The sequence below is a fragment of the Lynx rufus genome, unplaced genomic scaffold (assembly GCF_022079265.1).
Source record: "Lynx rufus isolate CCGP_SWC_20201006 ecotype Redwood Valley unplaced genomic scaffold, mLynRuf1.p SCAF_1, whole genome shotgun sequence".
Taxonomy (NCBI): Eukaryota; Metazoa; Chordata; class Mammalia; order Carnivora; family Felidae; genus Lynx; species Lynx rufus.
Window position 1 is genome coordinate 209,767,195 of NW_025814823.1, and position 22,207 is coordinate 209,789,401.

Consider the following 22,207-nt stretch of genomic DNA (forward strand, 5'->3'; position numbering starts at 1 on the left):
TATGATCCTGTCAATCGATGCAGAAAAAGCATTTGACAAAATTCAGCATCCTTTCTTAATAAAAACCCTCGAGAAAGTCGGGATAGAAGGAACATACTTAAACATCATAAAAGCCATTTATGAAAAGCCCACAGCTAATACCATCCTCAGTGGGGAAAAACTGAGAGCTTTCTCCCTGAGATCAGGAACACGACAGGGATGCCCGCTCTCACCGCTGTTGTTTAACGTAGTGTTGGAGGTTCTAGCATCAGCAATCAGACAACAAAAGGAAATCAAAGGCATCAAAATTGGCAAAGATGAAGTTAAGCTTTCACTTTTTGCAGATGAGATGATACTATACATGGAAAACCCGATAGACTCCACCAAAAGTCTGCTAGAACTGATACATGAATTGAGCAAAGTCGCAGGATACAAAGTTAATGTACAGAAATCAGTTGCATTCTTAAACACTAATAATGAAGCAACAGAAAGACAAATAAAGAAACTGATCCAATTCACAATTGCACCAAGAATTATGATTTTCTTAATAACATTGTCTTTTCTCTAGCTTACTTTATTGTAAGAATATAGTATGCAATACATATAACATACAAAGTATGTGTTAATTGACCATTTATGTAATTGGCAGGGTTTCTGGTCAACAGTAGTAGGCTATTAGTAATGTTTCTAAGGAGTCAAGTTATATGTGGATTTTCAACTGCACAGGGGTTGTTGCTCCTACCCCCTTGTTGAAAGGTTAACTGTAGTGGATACATTACTTAAAGTTGCCTATGTTCATCCTCTAACAGATTTCTAATAGTGTATGAAATGCTTTTAATTCTCTCATAGAACAGATTCATTCAGTTCTGTCTTTTAAATTTCTTTTACAGAGACTGCAGTATTTAGTGCTTAGAAATCTTGCTGAATGGGGTAACATAGCATAGCCTTACTTTAGAAAACTTCGCTGTTACTAGAATTTATCTCTTTGCTACTTTTTGGAAACAAAGGCCAGTAAAGTTGTCTTAAAAAAAGCAAGTCAGGGGCGCCTGGGTGGCGCAGTCGGTTAAGCGTCCGACTTCAGCCAGGTCACGATCTCGTGGTCCGTGAGTTCGAGCCCCGCGTCAGGCTCGGGGCTGATGGCTCGGAGCCTGGAGCCTGTTTCCGATTCTGTGTCTCCCTCTCTCTCTGCACCTCCCCCGTTCATGCTCTGTCTCTCTCTGTCCCAAAAATAAATAAAAACATTGAAAAAAAATTAAAAAAAAAAAAAAAAGCAAGTCAGTCGTAATGCCTGTTTTTCATGAATTTTCCAAGTAAAGTTTTGTTATTGAGCTTATTAGTATTACGTTTGATAAAAGACAAATATTATTGCTGACAGGGAATGAATGTGCACCCAAATAATCTAAATGCAACTTAATATATTCTTTTCTTTTTAGAGACATGGTCAATTTATTTGGATATAATAGGCCTGCTCCCTTAGTTTATGAAATCAGTTTCCTTAGAAAACATTTGAGTACCTGCTGTATTTAAGGAATCATCCCCACATATTTTATTAAAAACAACCAAAAATTTATTTTGATCTTTAACTTTTATTCCTAAGTAAGCATTTTTTTGTTAGCATTTAATTATAAACTTTGGGATTTGTTTGGAAATGAAATGTTTATAATACTGTCGTTTCACATTTAATGATGATAAAGAGGAGTTTGCTCTACTCATCTTAGAATTAAGCAATTTTTGTAACCCATATTTTCTCTAGTTTTAATTCCATTCTGGATCATTAAATTTAGTGACAAAAAATATTTCTGGTATAGCTAATCAGAATAATTGCACAGGTCTCAAACTCAGATGCATGCAGGGACCAGGAAACTAATAAATGTGTGAACTTTCCTGGATTGTAACACCATAGGGAAGGGACTGTGGCTGACTAGACATTATATCTCCCTTAATAAAACAGCATTCATACGAGTCACTGTGCTGATGACAAATGTGTCTGGTGGCTGAAGAGTACACAGTGATAGGCGTTAGGGTTTAAATTTCCTGAAAACTTCCAGAAAGCCTTAAAGTAGAAAGAAAAGGTGATCAAAATATTCAGACTGTAGAGAACTAATTCGTTTTTTTCTTGATTTTGTTTTTTATTTACACAGTGGCCAGATCTCTGCATTTAAAGATCTGTCTTCCTCAGTTCCACCTTTCATATCAAATGGCGTCACTGTGTCTTCACAAACACCTATGCCAACACCACAGCAGACCCAGAGAAATGAACCCAGGGCTCAATTACCAGATTCTTCAGATTCTGTGAGGCAGATGCTCCAAGATGAAATGTTTAAATTAGTTCAGGTAAGTACATATCCATATAAATAAGTAAATCGACATGTGTGATACATATGTAAGGGTTTGAAATATGAACAAACTTTTAGAAACTAGAAACGGACAAGTTGAAATTAAGTTGCAGGGTTTCTCTGCTTGGGCGCTCAGTGCTCCTGTATTATTTTTTAATAATTGGAGGGAACCTGTATTTTTTTAACCTGTGGTGTTTCCCTACTGGTGTGTTTCATTAAGTACAAATTCTTCTATTGGGCTTGAAGGACCCACAGCCAGTTTTTACCTTCCCTCTTTTCCCATCATACTCTCACGGGTCCAGTGGTTCCCAGAGTGTGGTCCCTGGATCAGGAGCATTAGCATCACTTCGATGTTAGAAATACAAATTCTCAGGCCCCCATTCCAGACCTGTTGAAATCAGAAGCTCTGGGATGGGGCTCAGCAAAGAGTGCTTTAAGTCCCCTAGGTGATTCTGAATCATGCTAAAGTTTGAGAACTAACACACTCACCTGTCCTCGTTATAGCTGCTATTAATTTCCCTTGCCATTTAAGCCAGTGTTTGTGCTAGTGGTTCCTAGGCTTTTCTGCATCCTGAAATCACCTTGTCATCTTAAAAAATACTAATCCCCAGATAACCTGATTTTATTGCTGTGTGGTGTGGCATGGCCGTGGGGATTTTTAAATGCTTCTCAGGTGATTCTAATGTGCAGCAGAGTTTATCAACCACTGGTGCATGCCTTTGCCTTTCACCTAGTCAGCCTTTCTATGGAATTCTTCATTCTTCACCTGTTTGCTAATCTTTGCTTTTTTTTCCTACTGAAAACCTGGTCACAACACACTCATTTTAGGACTTCTTTAATTATCCTCATTTCATCCCATCAGATCACTACTTTATGGTCCCCGGGATGTTTATGTAAACTGCTTTATTGATAGTCCCAAGTCTCATTATGATTTTATATTTCCAGTTGACAGCTTCTTGAAAGCGGGGAGCTATTCTTTTCTTCCTTTAAAAAGAATCTCTCCCAGCTTTGCTTCCTGCTCAGCATTCATGGGTCTGACAGATAGTAAGACAAAAGTATGACTGTTGTGGGAGTGCTTGGGTGTGGCTCAGCCAGCTTAGCCGACTTTGGCTCAGGTCATGATCTCACAACTCTGTGAGTTTGAGCCCCATGTCATACTCTGTGCTGACAGCTCAGAGCCTGGAGCCTGCTTTAGATTCTGTGTCTCCATCTTTTTCTGCCCCTGTCCTGCTCATGCTCTGATTCTATCTCTCAAAAATAAACAAACAAACAAACACTAAAAGTATGACTGTTGTGAAATACTCAGATGATTGTTGTTGATTCTTTGGATTCTTTTCATTATATTTTAAAATGTTTAAATTTTATTTTATTCTAGCTGCAACAGATCAACTTCATGAGCCTAATGCAAATAGTAGGATCATCCTTTGCCAACCTCCCAGATATACATCAACTTCTACAGCAGTCTCAGCCTGTTCGTTTGGTGGGAAGCCAAGTATCAAACCCCACAAGAGGGAGTAGTGATGTTGATGACACCAGTAGAAATTTTAAGGAGAAATCTTTTATTAAGCCACAGTCCATGGGAGAGTATACCAGAGAGCCTGGTGAGAAGAGTCCACACTGCCATAAAGGAATTGTGCAGGATGATCAAAATAGTAATGGAAATGTGCAGGTAATACATTTAAAAATATCATTAAAAATGGTTCTAGTAGCTCAGTTGTTGGCTTTTTGTGATTTGAGCAAATAACTTTTTAGCACTTATTACATTCCACCCCCTTCAAAACACTTTGAACATCATTAACAAAATAAGACGTTTGTAATATATTCTAAACTTACATAATAGCTTTTTTTCTCTTCTAGAATATACCACGTGGGAGTATTCCTTTATGTGAGTCAGAAGGCCCACCTCAGAATACAGGATTAACTCCAGCATCTCAAAGCTTACCAACTCCTGCACTGTCTTCAGCTCCTGCTGGAAGTACTGCCCTCTACCTTTTGTCCCCATCTTGTGCCATTCTGAACACACCTAGACTAATCCCAGCTGCAAAAACCTTCAGGCCTGGTGATGGTTTTCCTTTGCTTCAGTTTCAGCCTAAGCATGAATTTAAGCCCCTTTCTTTCCATACAGGAAGAGCCCCACAAGTTCCCTTCAGGCCCCCGCCACAGCCCAGAGAGGCTTGGGGATTATCTGATTCCTTCCAGCCTCCATTGCTACGGAAAGCAATGCACATGACTTCAGTGCCCCATCTGAATTTGAGCCAGTATAATACTGAAGCCACAAAAAAAGCAATGGAGCAGAAGAAATGGGCAGAATCTGTAATTACAGAAATCCCTAAGCATGTGAATGTGGATCAGTGTGCTGGACATGAAAATTTGACATCTCAACAGGACTCTTCAGTGTTTATAAAACCAGAAAAACTACTTGATGTTAAGCCAGAGTCCCTTGAAATATGGCCTCAGAATTCCTTCGGACTTCCATTATTGCACCTGCAACTTAAGCCTCCTTATATATTTTCCTCTGCCTCAACAGCATCAGTAACAATTCCCTCAATACCTATGAGAACTGTAGCAGAAGAAAGAAAATACCCAAGGCTTTCATTACTTCATTCATGCCTATCCCCGGAAAATACGGTAATGATTGTGGCAGAGTGATGCAAAAGCAGTCCTGCATTTTTCATACCATAAATCCTATACGTGCAATTACACTACATTCCTTTTTTTTTTTTGAATTTTTAAATTTTATTTAAATCCAAGTTAACATATAGTGTAGTAATGATTTCAGGAGTAGAATTTAGTGATTCATCACTTACATGTGACACCCAGTGCTCATCCCAACAAGTGTCCTTAATGCCCCTTGTCCATTTAGCCCATCCCCCCACCCAACACCTCAGTTTGTTCTCTGTATTGAAGAGTCTCTTATGGCTTTCCACATTTCTTTTTTAAAAATAATGCTTCTAAAATTTTTTAAATAAAACTAATGCTTCTGTTATTGGAAATAACATAAAAATCCAGTTTAAAATGGTAATTAGGTATTTTAAAGCTTTTGGATCTGTCTTGTATACCAATACTAGAATTTGTCAGACTTTTTCATAGGTATTTCTTCTCAGACAAGAAATAAGTAAAATAAAATGATCGGTATTCTTGTTCATATGGGTAAAGGTGTGTGTGTGTGTGTGTGTGTGTGTGTGTGTAGAGAAAGGGAGAGCACACGTACAAGTGTGCACACATATATTATTTAACATTCCTAGTAATTGTGATATGATTGCCTTCAAATCTGTTACAGTTTAAAATTGTTAAATAGACCCAGGTCTGTAAGTAGTTGTACATAATGGTGTATTTTTAAAGTAGTTAAGAGGTTGAATGTTTATAAACCCACAAAATCCCCTTTAAAGTTGTAAGCTTTAGTTTATGAAATTCAAATTGTTTACGCTCTAATTTTAAAAATTTTTTTTTCAACGTTTATTTATTTTTGGGACAGAGAGAGACAGAGCATGAACGGGGGAGGGGCAGAGAGAGAGGGAGACACAGGATCGGAAACAGGCTCCAGGCTCTGAGCCATCAGCCCAGAGCCCGACGCAGGGCTCGAACTCACGGACCGCGAGATCGTGACCTGGCTGAAGTCGGACGCTTAACCGACTGCGCCACCCAGGCGCCCCTACGCTCTAATTTTTTAAGTCAGTAGTACTGTCGTAGGAAGGTAATTGAAATTCTCTAGTACACTTTTAATTTTAAGATTTGAAGAGTACTGGGAAAAGAAATGGTCACTCTTTAGAAGTACTTATCATGCCGCCTTTTTTTCTGAACATATTATGAACAAAAAGGATTAAAGGTACAGAAAAGTAGACATTTTGAGGGGGATTTAAAGAATTTTTTTTTATTAGAACAGTATAATGAACCAAGTTCTATCATCTGACATCAATATTTGTCAACACACTGTTAATCTATCCCATCCATAACCTCTACTTGTCTGTATCCTCCCTGTTCCAAAGAATTTTAAGTCAAATGATAGACATTATGTATTTTATTTATAAGATTTTTAACATAGAATAGAAATTAAGAAGGTGAGGACTTCCAGCTTAGCTTCTGAAGTAGGAGGACCCAGCTGGAATTTCTAACACTCTAAACTTATTTATTCTTTAAGCTCTAGTTACTCGTTTTACAAGTCCAAATCAATTTGTTATCTTTGACATGTTTTGTCTCTCACATTTTAATTTAAACAAAGGTTTTTCTCAAAAATTTTTAATGTATTACATAATTGAGGTTTATAACTTTAAATTATTATGCTTTATTTCTTATAGTACAAAAACCCACAACTTATTCCCCTTGAGAACCTCACTGCATTCAAACAAAGCCAAGAGAAACTAGCACCTAATTTATTTGAACAAGGCGATTTTGGACACCTTCGGCTTCTAAAGGTCAAAATAGAACCATCTGAAGCGAGACAAGGAAAGGACAGTAAAAAAAGGCAAGTTTTAAGTGGAATTTTATTTGAGACTATCACTTATCTGCAAATTTATTATTAGTTGAAAAAATATAGTTAGAAAAGTGAAAGTTATCCGGTTCAACCTCCTAGCCTGTACACAATTGAATATTCTATTTTCATATCAAGTGTCATGCATTTGAACACGTCTTGTGATGAGGAAAATTCCTATATTGTGACAGATAAATACTGTTATTTTTTCCATTTTATTAAGGAATTCCTTACTGGATTTCTTTCTTTTTTTTTTTTTAATGTTTTTAACGTTTATTTATTATTGAAAGATAGAGTCAGAGTGTGAGCAGGGGAGGGGCAGAGGGAGAGGGAGACACAGAATCTGAAGCAGGCTCCAGGCTCTGAGCTGTCAGCACAGAGCCCGACACGGAGCTCGAACTCACAAACCACGAGATCATGACCTGAGCTGAAGTCAGAGGCTTAACTGACTGAGCCACCCAGGCGCCCCCTTACTGGATTTCTTAGGCCAGAAGATTCTTTTACATTTTTCTGTAACATTATGAGCAGTTTTATTTTGTAGGATAAACATTTGGCGTCTCATGCAATATTCCATGTACTATCTAATACACTGAAGTAATATTGTTATTCATCTTACCATATCCTCCAGATTCTTACATAAGGAGCAGGGGGGTAAGTGATGTGACTTGTTTCAGGACACTAAGAAACATGCATGTAAAAAAGCAAGGCTATGACTTCTAATAAAGAACATTTATAATGTTTTATTCATAATGGGTATTCAAAAATGTATTGACTGGTAGGTTATTAAATAAACATGAACAGTTTTGTTTATAAGGATTTTTTACACATTGTGTATTGTGTATTGAGTCCAGAAAATATTTTTAAAATTTCACATTTATCAGACCCTAAAATCTGATACCAGTGCCCTTTTTCCAGAAATAGTTCCTTCCTTCCATCTTTTTCAGGTATTCCCTCTTCAAAGTAAGTCTTCTTCTTGACTTTTTTGGGCCTTCTTTCCTCCTTGCTGGGATTTCAAGGTCACTTAAGTGTGCTTAACTTCTTCAAAAGGGTCAGTGGAGGTATCCCATAGGGCTTCTGAGGTCAGCTTAGAGTCTGCAGAAAAGAGAGTTTGAAAATTACCTAAAAGGTATGACTCTGACCTGAGATTCCAGAAAAAGTTCAGTAGTTGAGGAACTAGAAACAGCTTTCGTGTGTCCCTGACATTTGCTTATATTTGCTTGTGTTCTAGCAGAGTATCCTGCTAATTTAATTATATACCATTGAAAATAATTTATTGACATAATTTTGATAACTGTCTCCCTGTATAGCATGATATAAGTAAAAAACTGATACTACTAAAACAGTAAAAACATATTTTATGCTATTTAACAGACAAAGACGACGAGCTGAGAAAGAGCTGCAAGAAAAAATATCAGAGAAGCTAAGGAGAAAACCAAGTGTGGCTTTCCAACCAGAGAGTTCCATTGTTAATGATAATGATTCAGAAATAGTTATGAAATCCAAGGTACAGAAAAACTGCTATACATTCTTCCCTGCTTTGCATGTACACAGAGTTTGGAATGTCTCTGTGGTTTATCTAGTCTTCTGATTGCCAAAGCTTCTGATTGTGACTAGGAGAATCTTAACATCATTTAAGATGTGAAGCAGATACATAAACCTTGCTGCATCCCTTCATGGAACAGTGGACATACAGTTGCAAATGTGAAAAGCAAGTTGGTGGTAAATCAAAAACTATAGTGTACAGCATCTGCCGGTGTGACTTTCTTATATTTAATCACTCCTTGCTTTTTTCTCTGATCTCTTAATGCATACCATATATGTTCTTTGGGTTGCTCCTAATACAGTTTAATCTCTTTTAGATGCCTCCAGCATTTCCCACACATAGGTTTGTTATGTAACCTATATATTTAAGTCAGATCTTTTCAAACATTCCTTCTAACTTTGATGACTGTTTACTTATTTTTGCAACAAATTAAATAAACATGAACAGTTTTGTTTATAAGGATTTTTTAAAAGCACACTTCACTAAGTCCTCAAGAGCATGTGGGGAGGCACTTAGTAAGAATGTTGACTTCCTGAGCAGTTTTGATACGGTGGGTTACTATTTGAGTGTTAAAACTGCTCTGCAGTAGAGAACATTGCAGTTTAGTAACTGCATTAAATTAGTAATGTTCTTTTTTATTGTTTGACTTGTGAGTTTTGTGAACTCCTTCGTAGAGTTACTTTGATAGAGTAAATAAATATTTCTAGGATAGGTTTCAAATCTATACCTAAAAATTCAACAATTCTCTTAGCTATTGAATGTTTGCTTCCCCCCACCCCCACTGCCCCCCAAATAATGAATGTCTTTGAGTTACAAGATTGATCATTTGGGGATTCATTTAGGAGCAACAAGAACATGGTGGTTCCCAGCCTTTGGATGATTTTGACATTCCTTTTGGTATGTATAAGCATGATTAATGTAGTATCTCAGTTCAAAGTTAAAATCAGCTTTCTAGAATTATATGTATAAAAATGAGACAATTATTTTCAGTTTATCTTTGACAAGATTGAGTGTGTGTGTGTGTGTGTGTGTGTGTATGTGTGTGTGCGCGTTGTGTTTTGATGTGTTATCCGGTAGAGCAGTGGTTGACAAACTATGGCCCACAGGCCAGATCCAGACCATGCCTGTTTTGTAAATCAAGTTTTATTGAAACACAGCCATGCCTATTTATTTACACATTGTGACAGATTTTGCACTGCAGCAAGGTTCACTTGTTGCAAGAGGAGCCACGTAGAATGCAAAGCCGAAATATTTATTATCTTGCCCTTTACAGAAAAAACTTGCTGATCTCTACCGTATAGCAGTGCAATTAATTAGAATCTCAAATAAGATACTGATATATAAGGCCTAAAAGGAAATTATGGAAGAACATGCCTGTCGAATTCCTCATAGAAAATACATGCACATTAAATTAAGGAATCAGTTCAGAAAAGAGTACTTGCTTAGAAGATAGTAAATTCTCTTCTTTCTTTAGTTGGTCAGTTTACTTCTTGCCACCAAATGCATGTATTCCCCAGGGCTTTCTCCTTAGTAATTTTCATACATACAAACGGTCACTCTCAGGACTTCAGCTACACTCAAATGATACTCAAAGACACATCTACCCTCCCTCATCTTTCTTTTCTACTTTCACCTTAAACTTAACATGTCCAAATTTTATTTTTAAATTTTTTTTTTTTTTCAATGTTTATTTATTTTTGGGACAGAGAGAGACAGAGCATGAACGGGGGAGGGGCAGAGAGAGAGGGAGACATAGAATCGGAAACAGGCTCCAGGCTCCGAGCCATCAGCCCGGAGCCTGACGCGGGGCTCGAACTCACGGACCGCGAGATCGTGACCTGGCTGAAGTCGGACGCTTAACCGACTGCGCCACCCAGGCGCCCCAACATGTCCAAATTTTAAACTGGCATCTTGCCATTAGTGATGTCACCATTCACTTGATCGGTGAAGATTTTTACCTTGAAAGTCACCCTTGGTTTACCCCTCACCTTTGTTGTCCCACTCCTTCACTCAGTCCTTGATGTGGTCCTCCCTTTCTTTGTTGATATCACTGCCCTGCGTCAAGCTTCTGCGTGCCTAAACCAAGCAGTTTTTTTTTTCCTAACTGACCTGCTTGCTTAGCTTGCTAATCCGTTTAGCATTCTTTCCCACTCACTTGTCTTAAAACCAGTTTCTTTTTCATTCTTAACAGTGGTTTGGGTTTTTTCTCTTTCTTTCTTTCTTTCTTTCTTTCTTTCTTTCTTTCTTTCTTTCTTTCTTTCTTTCTTTCTTTTGGCTTTGTGAAGGTAATACTTGTTCACTGAAGAAAATTGAGAAAATACAAATAGGAATAGGAAGAACATTAAAATCTACCCCCCCCAGAATGCAAATTGGTGCAGCCGCTCTGGAAAACAGTGTGGAGGTTCCTCAGAAAATTAAAAATAGACCTACCCTATGACCCAGCAATAGCACTGCTAGGAATCTACCCAAGGGATACAGGAGTACTGATGCATAGGGGCACTTGTACCCCAATGTTCATAGCAGCACTCTCAACAATAGCCAAATTATGGAAAGAGCCTAAATGTCCATCAACTGATGAATGGATAAAGAAATTGTGGTTTATATACACAATGGAATACTACGTGGTAATGAGAAAAAATGAAATATGGCCTTTTGTAGCAACGTGGATGGAACTGGAGAGTGTGATGCTAAGTGAAATAAGCCATACAGAGAAAGACAGATACCATATGGTTTCACTCTTATGTGGATCCTGAGAAACTCAACAGGAACCCATGGGGGAGGGGAAGGGAGAAAAAAAAAAAAAAGACGTTAGAGTGGGAGAGAGCCAAAGCATAAGAGACTGTTAAAAACTGAGAACAAACTGAGGGTTGATGGGGGGTGGGAGGGAGGGGCGGGTGGGTGATGGGTATTGAGGAGGGCACCTTTTGGGATGAGCACTGGGTGTTGTATGGAAACCAATTTGTCAATAAACTTCATAAAAAAAAATAAATAAATAAATAAATAAATAAAATGAGATTATGGAAAAATAAAAAAAAAAAAAAAAAAAAATCTACCCCCCCCAAATCTCCCATACATTTTTAAAAAGTTTATTTATTTGAGAGAGAGAAAAAGAGAGAGAGGGGGAGAGACAGAGAGACAGGATCCCAAGCAGGTTCCACACTGTCAGTACAGAGCCCCATATGGGACCTGAATCCACAAACTGAGATCATGACCTGAGCTGAAGTCAGACACTTAACCGACTGAGCCACCCAGGTGCCTGTCTCATAATTTTTCTGTTTAGACATAGCCAGTGTTAATATTCCCCCAGGGTTTATTTTTTGAATGTCCTTACTCATATATATCTGTAAATACATATATACATATGTATACATTTTATTTATATACGTTTTTTATATTAGATATTCTACAATATCATTTTAAGTTTACTTATTTTGAGAGAGAGTAAGCGCACGCAAGCAGGGGAAGAGCAGAAAGAGAGGAGAGAGAGAATCCAAATAGGCTCCGTGCTGTCAACAAAGAAACCGACATGGGGCTTGATCTCACGAACTGTGAGATCATGACCTGAGCCAAAATCAAGAGTTAGATGCTTAACCTACCGAACCACCCAGGCTCCCCTCTACAATGCCATTTTTAATGACTGCATGGTATTCCCATGGATGTGTGTTGTGTGTATTTCAAACAACAATAATTCTCTACTTCTCTGACACCAACTGGTGTCCTATAATTCACGTCAAGTCTGACAATAACCCAGAGTTAACACAGATGTGACAGATTAGTGGCTCAGTCCCAAAAGACCAATTCAAGCTATCAGCTACAAACGGGTCCCTATACACCTGCATTTTTGTCCAGGCAACTACAAATTCAGGTATTGCCATGACTCACCCTCCAAGTTTACTAATTTGCTACAGTGATTCAGGAACTTAGAGAAATGCTTTACTTAAGGATTACAGTTTTATTATAAAGGATACAATTCAGGAATAGCCAAATGGAAGAGATGCATAAAGGAAGGTATGGGGACTGAAGGCACAGAGCTTTCATATCCTCCCTGGATATACCACTCTTCCAGCACATCCCCTTGCTCATCAATCCAGAAGCCCCCTTAGCCTCATTGTTTCAGGATTTTTATTGAAGTTTCATTGTAAAGGCATGATTGATTACATCATTAACCATTGGTGATTGAACTACATCTCCAGCTGCTCTCCCCTCCCCAGAGGTAGGGGTGTGGTGGGGTTGATTATAGTTCTAACCCTCTAACCATGTGCTTCGGCCCTTTAGTGACCAGCACCTATCCTGAAGCTATCTAGGGGCCTAACGAGTCACTTCATTAGCATAAACTCAGATATAACGACAGACACTCCTATTACTCAAGAAATTCCAAAGACTTAAGGAACTTCATGCTTAGAACCAAGGATGAAGACTGTGTGTGTGTGTGTGTGTGTGTGTGTGTGTGTGTGTGTATTAAGTGGGCTCCGCACCTAGCACGGAGCCTAATGTGGGGCTTGAACTCATGACCCTGAGATCAAGACCTGAGCTGATATCAAGAGTCAGGACGCTTAACCAACTGAGCCACCCAGGTGCCCCTATATGTATGTTTATTATACTACCATGTGCCATAATTGATAATCTCTTATTCTTTTTTTTTCTTAATTTTTTTTTAATGTTTATTTTTGAGAGACAGAGAGAGAGTGTGAGCAGGGGAGGGGCAGAGAAAGAGGGAGACACAGAATCTGAAGCACACTCCAGGCTCCGAGCTATCAGCACAGAGCCTGACCTGGGGCTTGAACTTACAGGCTATGAGATATGACCTGAGCTGAAGTCGGTGGCTTAACTGACTGAGCCACCCAGACACACTGATAATCTCTTATTCTACTTTGTCTTCCTGGATGATCTCCCAGGAAAATCCACATCTAAACCCAAATTCCCATAATAGAGTTTGGATTTTGATTCTGCTTGCTGCTGAACTTCTCCACTTAGGTGGGAATTAACTCAAGTGCAGCATATACAGTCTCAACTTGTTATCCCTCGCCACCAACTGGTTTGTTCTCCTAATTCTCCATCTTCATTTGTGTCACTACCCACTCAACCCCAAAACATTGGCTATCTGAATTCCGTCTTCCCTTGCCTTCTCATCCAGTCAATGAGCAGGTCTTCCCTATTTTACTTCCTTCTTTTTAAGTTTATTTTTATTTATTTTGAGAGAGAGACAGAGAGAGAGCAAGCAGGGGAGGGGCAGAAAGAGAGGGAGACAGAATCCCAAGCTGACCGAACACAGCCCGATTTGGGGCTCAAATATACAAACTGTGAGATCATGACCTGAGCTGCGGTCAAGAGTTGGATGCTTAACTGACTGAGCCACCCAGGTGCCCCTTTACCTCCTTTGTAATTTGTAAATGTGTCCTCTGGCCCCCACTCCTCACCATTGCTAGAGGTTCTTATTTGAACTATTGCAGTACCTTCATCTATCTGATTGTCTTCACTTTTATCCACTCCAATCTACGGTCCACACACTGGCTGGGGTGGTTTTTCTAGAAAATCAATCTGACCATATCATTTTCTTGCATAACATTTTCTACTAGATCCTCATCAGCCAGAAGAACATCTAGGTTTCTAGACTAGACATACAGAATCCTCCACAGTTTTGGTTTTGAATTCACTGAGCTGCCTTTGAGAGTTAACGTAGGCACCACCTCATTCAAAACGTCCATTTTAGGGGCGCCTCGGTGGCTCAGTCAGTTAAGCTTCAGACTTTGGCTCAGGTCATGATCTCTCAGTTCATGAGTTTGAGCCCCACATTGGGCTCTGTGGTGACAGCTCAGAGCCTGGAGCCTGCTTCGAATTCTGTGTGTCTCTCTCTGCCCCTCCTTCCCCACTCATGCTCTGTCTCTCAAAAATAAATAAACATTAAAAATTTTTTTAAAAAGTCAATTTTGATAACATCTGGGCACCTCATACCTCACCTCCTTTGAGTTAGGTTCTCTGCTTTTGGATATGTTGGCTTCTCAATGATTGCTTTCAATGTTTTGTTATGTTTAAGAAATGCTACAAAATGATATTAAAACTTCAGCTGGATTGCATTTCATGGCCTGTGTAAGAAAGAAAGCTGTAGAATGTCAGGATGCAAGTACAAATACAGACCCAGGTAAAATGTATTTTACTTTAATTTTTAAAATTCATATATTTTTTGCAACATTGCATATGTCTGGATTTTTTTCTTCAAAACAATGATTTAAAGTGAATTTTAAGTGATGTGATAGTAGTTACTCATCCCAGGTTCTTGTCTTCAACCCTGGTGTATACTTTACAAATTTTAAACTTAAAAAAAATATTTTAATGTTTATTCTTGAGAGAGAGAGAGAGAGAGAGACAGAGCATGAGCAGGGGAGGCGCAGAGTGAGAGAGGGGCACAGAATCTGAAGCAGGCTCCAGGCTTTGAGCTGTCAGCACAGAGCCCAATGCAGGGCTCAACTCATGAAACTGTGAGATCATGACCTGAGCTGAAGTCAGATGCTTAACCGACTGAGCTGCCCAGGCGCCCTGACAAATTTTAAACTTTAAAATTTCACTTGAATTTATGGTAACTTAAGTAATACACAATAGAAATTTTTGTTCAAAATACCGTGGACTACATCCTAAATCAGTAGAGACAATGTTTTGAATTTGGGTTCTCTACGCCATTAATTGCCTTCCCTGGGATTTCGTGCCTAAGACTGAGAGACGTGGGGCTGTGGCTGGTGAAGCTGAGTCAGGAAGAGAACTAGGTTAGATTTGCTGTGGGAAGGGCATATGTAACTATGTCCAAGAACAGAGGAAAGAAAAGTTGAAGGACCTATTATTTGGAATTTTGCCTGACAAACTTCCTCATTAGTGTAAGTGCTCCGGCCTTTGTGCTGTCGCAGTTCTTTTCTATGATATGTAGGAAACAGTTGCTGTTAACTGTGTTCAGAACCTTGCAAGTGCTTTTTTAAACCTCTAATTTAAGTTGTTATAAAATAATATTTATTGATATGGTTTCAAAATAATATATGATCCTTATAGAATATTTAGATAATGTAGCAAGTTATGTAGAGGATGAAATTAACTGTAATCATGCCACTTAGAAGTAACATTTTGACGACTTTTCTTTCAGTCTTCTTTTGCACATTTTACATAGTTTGGTACAGTAGATAGTACAGGTGTCCTCCCTCTGTGTCTGAACTGTCATCTTCCAAATATTATTACTATCTTCCCTGAGAATTTAACCCTTTGTGGGTCCCAGTGTTTGTCTTTTACCCAGATACCTTTGGACAGTCTCTACTCAGTCTCTTTAATATATTACTCAGTATTTATCTACATTATAGTTCAAACATACATAGTGTATATATATATATGTATATAGTATATGCACTGTAGCATATACTTATAGTATTTATTTGTATTATACTATATATTTACTTACATTATAGCATATACTATATGTTTGCAGTATAGCATCTGTATTCTATCAGATATGGTCAGTATTATTGCATATTGCACACAAACTAATGGATTAAATGAACATTAGTTAAGAAGTGATGTTCAAAATGCCTTATATTTAGTAATCTTTGATGGATAGTTATTTAAATGTTTAAGAAGTGTTTACTAATGTTTGGCAGTATTGGATAGGCTGGAACACCTTTTTCTCCCCCATTTAAAAAGTTTCCTGATATTTGACTATGCGGCACATTTTTTTAGAATGGATTAGATTTGGATAACAGAAGTTACCTATATTTTGGATCCTTTGCTTTTCACTTTGATGTCTGCTTATGCCAAACATTTATGTCTTGAAAAAGTACTTTGTAAACATATTCCTTCTTCCAGCTGTGTCATAAAATATTTAACTAATTCTTTAAAACTTTTTTTAATATTTATTTATTTTTGAGAGCGAGAGAGAGACAGAGATTGTGAGTGGGGGAGGGGCAGAGAGAGAGGGAGACACAGAATCCGAAGCAGGTTCCAGGCTCTGAGCTGTCAGCATAGAGCCTGACACAAGAGCTCCAACTCACAGACTGAGAGATCATGACCTGAGCCAAAGTTGGATGCTTAACCAACTGAGCCACCCAGATGCCCCTAACTAATTCTTTATTGTTGAATGTATTAGGTGGTTTCTAGTATTTTTCTCCTATAAATAATGCCTCAGTGAGTATCTTCTCATATATGAGGGATTTTTCTTTTCTTTTCTTTTTTTTTTTTTTTGTCATGTTGATTTAGCTCTTTTATCTTTACTCATCTGACAGGTCATGAAAATGCATCTTACTATTTAGTTTTTCTTTCTATCTGAATGAGGTTGAGCATGTAGAAGATGTTTTTTGATGCAAATGGTGAATACACACTTGGGAAACATTCTTAAAAGTTAAAGCCTTTGCGAAAGCCTTGAAGGTAGTTTGTTGCTATGTAGTCTTCTAAAGCTGGCAACCTGTTTGCTGGGAGTCTCTTATCATGCAGGTATCAGGCCCAGGGTAAATAATAATAAAATCTGAAATTATCATTAATTTTTAAAAACTAAATTCGTAAGCTGTCTACTACCTTTAATACATGATATCTAAAAATCTGCGTTCATGTATTTAATTTTTGTTTGTTAATTTTTTTCTGTTTTTTTTTCTTTTCACTTCAAATCTCCTCATTGACTACAAGATAAAAAAGCTGCTTCTCAAGAAGTTGTTTCTGAATGTTGTAAAAATGAACAAATCATTTCTTCCATATCAGGTGTGATTTTTTCTTTTTTTTTCTGCTAATAGCTTTGCTACTTAAAGATTATGTTTCTGTGATGCCAAAACAAGAGTTGCCACCATCCATAAAAACAGGAATAAAATCAGTCAATTGAATCCATAGAGACAGAATGATAATTTAAGTATTTTCACTTTCCTTTTTTCTAGGTTTTTGGTTGTCATATGGTTTAAATTTAAGCCTTGGTACCAAGTTTCTAGTATTCAATAAAATGAGAAGTTATATTTTACATAGGAATTTTGAAAGTAATGTTCTGTTAAAAATAAGATGCTAGGGGGCACCTGGGTGGCTCAGTTGGTTTAGTGTCTGACTCTTGGTTTCGGCTCAGGTCATGATTTCATGATCCTGAGAATGAGTCCCAGGTCGGGCTCTGTGCTAGGTGGGGAGTCTGCTTAAGATTTTCTCACTCCCTCTCCCTTTGCCCCACCCCTACTTGTGCTGCAGGGTCCCTAGGAAGTAAAATTAGAGTCCTACGACAGAAGGCACAGAGTTAGACCATTTGCTAACCTACTGTGACAGGCTTCTTTATTGTACTTTTGAAAAGAAGCTAGTGACTTTTGTAAAATTTCAATGTTAAACATTTTAAGGGGTAAAATTTAGCCAGGGCCTCTGTGAATATACTAGAAACTACTGAATTGTGAATTGTGCCCTTTTAAAGGATGTGAATTATATCCCAATAAAGCTGTTAAAACAAACAAATAATAAGAAACAGTGTTGAGAATAAAAAAACAAATTAGTTATTGTTAATTTCCTAAACTGATTTTCTTGAAGTCCAAAAAAAACCATGACTTAATATATCTGGAATGGAAATAGGAAATTACAGCATTTTCTTGACATTACTTAGACACTTTATTATTCTTGTGAATCATTCATATGAAAAAAGCACTAATCAATCTGCATTTAATTATTAATTACTCCAGAGTAAATTGCCCTTAGGATAGAATAAATTTATTTATACCTGTGAAGCTTCTACTTTGATTTTTTTTTTTAAGATTTTATTTTTAAGTAATCTCTATATCCAACCTGGGGCCAAACTCACCACCCTGAGATCAGGAGCCACGTACTCCACTGACTGAGCCAGCAAGGTGCCCCCTACTTAGATCTTTAACAAAAATATTTTACGTTGTTTGTTGCTTACTTGTTACAATGCTAATGACTTGGAGTTATTTGTAGATTTTTTAAATATTCCTGATGATTCTTTTCTTAATTTTCAGAACATGAGCCTTTGAATGTTCCTGAAGTGTTGGCACCAGATGTATATTTAAATCTCAAACTTTCCACTGAAATATCAGAGAAACCTTTGTCACCTTCACCATCTGATCCGGTACTAAATTTGGTATTGTGCTTTGTTCAGAGGTTATAATAATACCTTTGTGCTAAAATTTATTATGGTCATCTGCATTATTCATTTGTATAGATGAAATGAGGCTAAAATCTCATCTGCTACTTTGTTGAAAAGATCAAAAAATTAAGATTTAGAAATTATGCCCCAAAGTATTGTAAGCTAAGACCATAACACATACTTCCTGCAGCTTTCCCTAAGTTAAATTCATATAAGCTCCTCTTGTTTAGGATTAAACTTTTTTTTTTTTTTTTTTTTTTTTTTTTTTTTTTTTTACAGGGGAGGAGGGTTCAGAGTGGCTCTATAGAGTAAAAACAATGTAACTCTCTTTGATTTTATGTGTTTTGGTTCAGGTTGGACACACTTACATAAATGTTGTTGACATTAAAGCTGATGATCTACAGGAATTTCCTGTCAGAGAAGAGCCTTCAGATGATAATATTATCAGACAGCAAAGTGATCATGTGGAAGTCCCATCTTCTGCAGAGTTACATTATATGGCAGCTTCAGTTACAAATGCTGTCCCCCTGCACAGTTTTAAGAGTGAAGGTAATAATTTTTTCTTGCCTTTTAAATAGGTTAAAAACATTTTGAAAAATTCTTCAGTATAGCCTCATTCCCCCTTCTTAGGTCTCTTAGCACTCCTCTTGCAAACCTACTATACTTCTGGATGTTTATATTCACATCTAGAAATGTTCTACTCGTCTCTTAAATACCTTATTTAGAAGGTTAGAATCAATCTTTGTATGCTTTTCATATTCTTGATAGAGTCTGCCACTTCCACCACAGATGTATTTTTTAAACCTGCAAAAGTGTCTCCATCCTGTCTAGATGGAAGAAGCTGGAGGGCAGCAATTTCAGAAGAGAAGGAGCCTGCTATCGCCTCACCTATACCATCAGAAATACAGCAGGACACAGGTGAATGCTCTAGCTGTGGAACATGATTCTCCCCCTTCTCTAAATTACTGTTGTACAGAGATAAGCTCTAAAACTTGGTAATTGCAAAAGAAGCCAGGAAAAGGCTTTTCCCTTGCTAAGGAGAGTGGGGGCAGATAGGTAAATGAGGTAGAGTCATGGTTCCAAGGCTGGGACTCATGGGTGTTTTGCAAGGAGACTACAGCTCTGTTTCCACATATGTCTTTTCTTAAGTAAGGAGGCTAAAAATAAATATCCTGTGGGATGTCATGAGTGCTTTGGTGTTAAAAAGGAATTCTCACGTTTAAAAAGGTAGGAGAGGCGGCTCACTTAAGCCTCTGACACTTGATTTTGGCTCAGGTCATGATCTCATGGTTCGTGAGATCGAGCCCCGAATTGGGGCTGACAGTGCAGAGCCTGCTTGGGATTCTCTCTCTCTCCCTCTCTCTCTACCCCTTCCCTGAACACGTGCACATGCTCTTCTTTCTTTCTCCCCCCCACCCCTTCGTCAAAAATAAACTTTAAAAAGGTGGGAGATTCTAGAATAGCACATAGAAAATACACAAGTATATAGCCAACCATAAAATATTACTAATAAAATATTCAGTTTATAGTTATAAACCAGGTTGTATTATTGCTAAATATTTGTAAGATTTAGAAGAATATTTCTCCAAAACCTAAAGTTATTATATCCAGTAGATGATTAGAATAATCTTAATATGCAATCAGACTTCCTGCAATAGAAGCTCAGTCTCTCTTCTGGGTTCCACAGCTGTTGGGAGGAGTGGACCCAGCCTTATGGTTGTCAGATGCTTGGGGGGCAGAGTCCAGCCCTGCCTGCTAATTGTGTATCAACAATGTGCACTCAGGAGATTTGAGGAAGGATGGGTGGCAGGGAAACCTCACCTTAGGATGTGTTGGGGCATGTGTGTTACAGCTGTGTGTACCAGTAAGTGCTAGCATTTCAGATTTTGAAGCCTTTGCCCTTTCTCTCTCCTGTCTTGGGGCTGTTTGGTGCATGGGTACTGGAGGGAGAATGTATGAAGCTAACCATCTTTCAGGCTGGGGAAGTGTGTGGGGAAGTGAAAAGAGCTTGACTTTTATTTTTTTAATTTAAAAAAAGTATTTATTTTTGAGAGAGAGAGCGAGAAACAGCACAAATGGGGAAGGGGCAGAGAGAGAGAAAGAGGGAAACACAGAATCTGAAACAGGCTCAGAGCTCGAATCCATGAAGTGTGACCTCATGACCTGAGCTAAAGTCAGACGCTTAACCAACTGAGCCACCCAGGCACCCCAGAGGTTAACTTTTAGATTCAAATAGAACAGACCTGGTTTTTAGTCCCAGCTCTGTCACTTCAGAGTTTGGATACTTTTTGCAAGTAAATTAACTTTATCTGATCCTTACTTGTATCTCTGTGAGATACAACCTCATAGGGTTGTCATGTGGGTTACATCCAGCCAAATACCTGTGGGCTACTTAATTAGTTTCCCTTCATTTTCACACCCATCAACTGGAACCACACCCATCTCCCTGTGATCCCTGACTGTGCTCAGCCAGCATTTCAAATTACTTACAAGCTACAGGTTAATTTCCTTCATCAGTGAGATCAAGTCTATTCTACCTTGTGGAAGATCATTCTCTGGATCTAGTTATAAAAATATGTCAGCGGACCCTTCTCCCTTTATTAAATCAAGCAACTTTAAAATGCCAATGAAAAGGAAGAGCTTTATATTTTGAAAATAAATTCCATCATGGTATTTATATAACATACCTTAAAGATTCAGAATATAGGGGCGCCTGGGTGGCTAAGTCGGTTAAGCATCTGACTTCGGCTCAGGTCATGATCTCACCATTCGTGAGTTCGAGCCCACGTCGGGCTCTGTGCTGACAGCTCAGAGCCTGGAACCAGCTTCAGATTCTGTGTCTTCCTCTTTCCGCCCCGTCCCCCCCCCCCCCATCCCCTGGTCACACTCTGTCTGTCTTTCTCTCTCACAAGTAAATAAACATTTAAAAAAAAATTTTTTTTAAAGATTCAGAATATAGTTATACAATAGAGTTGAGTGGGATTTGTATTATAGCAAAAGGCTGGCAGAAGGAAGGACAGGGTCCCTAAGTATTTAAAACAAAAGCAAAACAAATAATAATTTCTGCTTTTAGTGATACTTGCTCACCATTTTGAATGACAGCAGCTTCCTATTTTAGAAACCATCTCCAAAAGGAATGCTTTCAGCTATTAATAGCAAGCAGAGCTTTGCTGGATGGACAGAGGGAGAACATTTCAGTGTCAGTGGAACTCAGTATTTAACCCTCCTAGATTTTTGCTATTAGTCAGTGGGAGTGGAGCAGATTCTCCAGAGAAAGGGAAGCTATGTTTCATTATGTATGTAGGCCATTCTGGATTTTGAGCATGTCTGGTTCTTTTGCTACATTTTCTACGTGAAGTTTGTATATGAAATTCTTTCCTGAGAGTGACTAAGGGAGACACTTCAGGCTGCTGAGAAACAGGAAGGATAGATGGTAAAGTACTGTGAGTCAAGCTAAAAAAGGTAAGGCCAGGGGTGCCTGACTGGATCAGTCAGAAGAGCATGCAACTCTTGAATCTCAGGTTCATGAGTTTGAGCCTCACGTTAGGTGTAGAGATTCCTTATAAAAAAAAAAAAAAGTAAGGCCAAAACAGGTAGGGGAAGATAATACAACCACCATTGCCAGCATTGGAATTTACCATTATCTTCTCATTGGAAGCTTCACGCTAGACTGGGGCTGGGAGATAATAAGCACTATATATTTATATATTTAGTGATTCCATGTATTTAGTGATTCACATTTTTCAGAGTGTTTTGTTGCATAATTTGATCCTCACAAACCTCTTTGAGTTAGGTAG

At 38.1% G+C, this 22,207-nt stretch overlaps 1 protein-coding gene across 2 annotated transcripts in view; it reads left to right on the forward strand.

The window, feature by feature from the left end:
• Window positions 1-22,207, forward strand: part of CPLANE1 (ciliogenesis and planar polarity effector complex subunit 1) — a 126,187-nt gene that overhangs the window by 67,258 nt on the left and 36,722 nt on the right. The window contains exons 31-40 of one of the 2 annotated variants that reach the window (XM_047093370.1): window positions 2,121-2,313; window positions 3,691-3,984; window positions 4,173-4,943; window positions 6,611-6,777; window positions 8,155-8,287; window positions 9,169-9,223; window positions 14,361-14,465; window positions 18,283-18,404; window positions 18,764-18,959; window positions 19,224-19,328. In XM_047093370.1, coding sequence (XP_046949326.1) covers window positions 2,121-2,313; window positions 3,691-3,984; window positions 4,173-4,943; window positions 6,611-6,777; window positions 8,155-8,287; window positions 9,169-9,223; window positions 14,361-14,465; window positions 18,283-18,404; window positions 18,764-18,959; window positions 19,224-19,328 — 2,141 coding nt within the window. The remainder of the gene's footprint in view (window positions 1-2,120; window positions 2,314-3,690; window positions 3,985-4,172; window positions 4,944-6,610; window positions 6,778-8,154; window positions 8,288-9,168; window positions 9,224-14,360; window positions 14,466-18,282; window positions 18,405-18,763; window positions 18,960-19,223; window positions 19,329-22,207) is intronic. The other variant, XM_047093378.1, reaches the window with a different exon arrangement.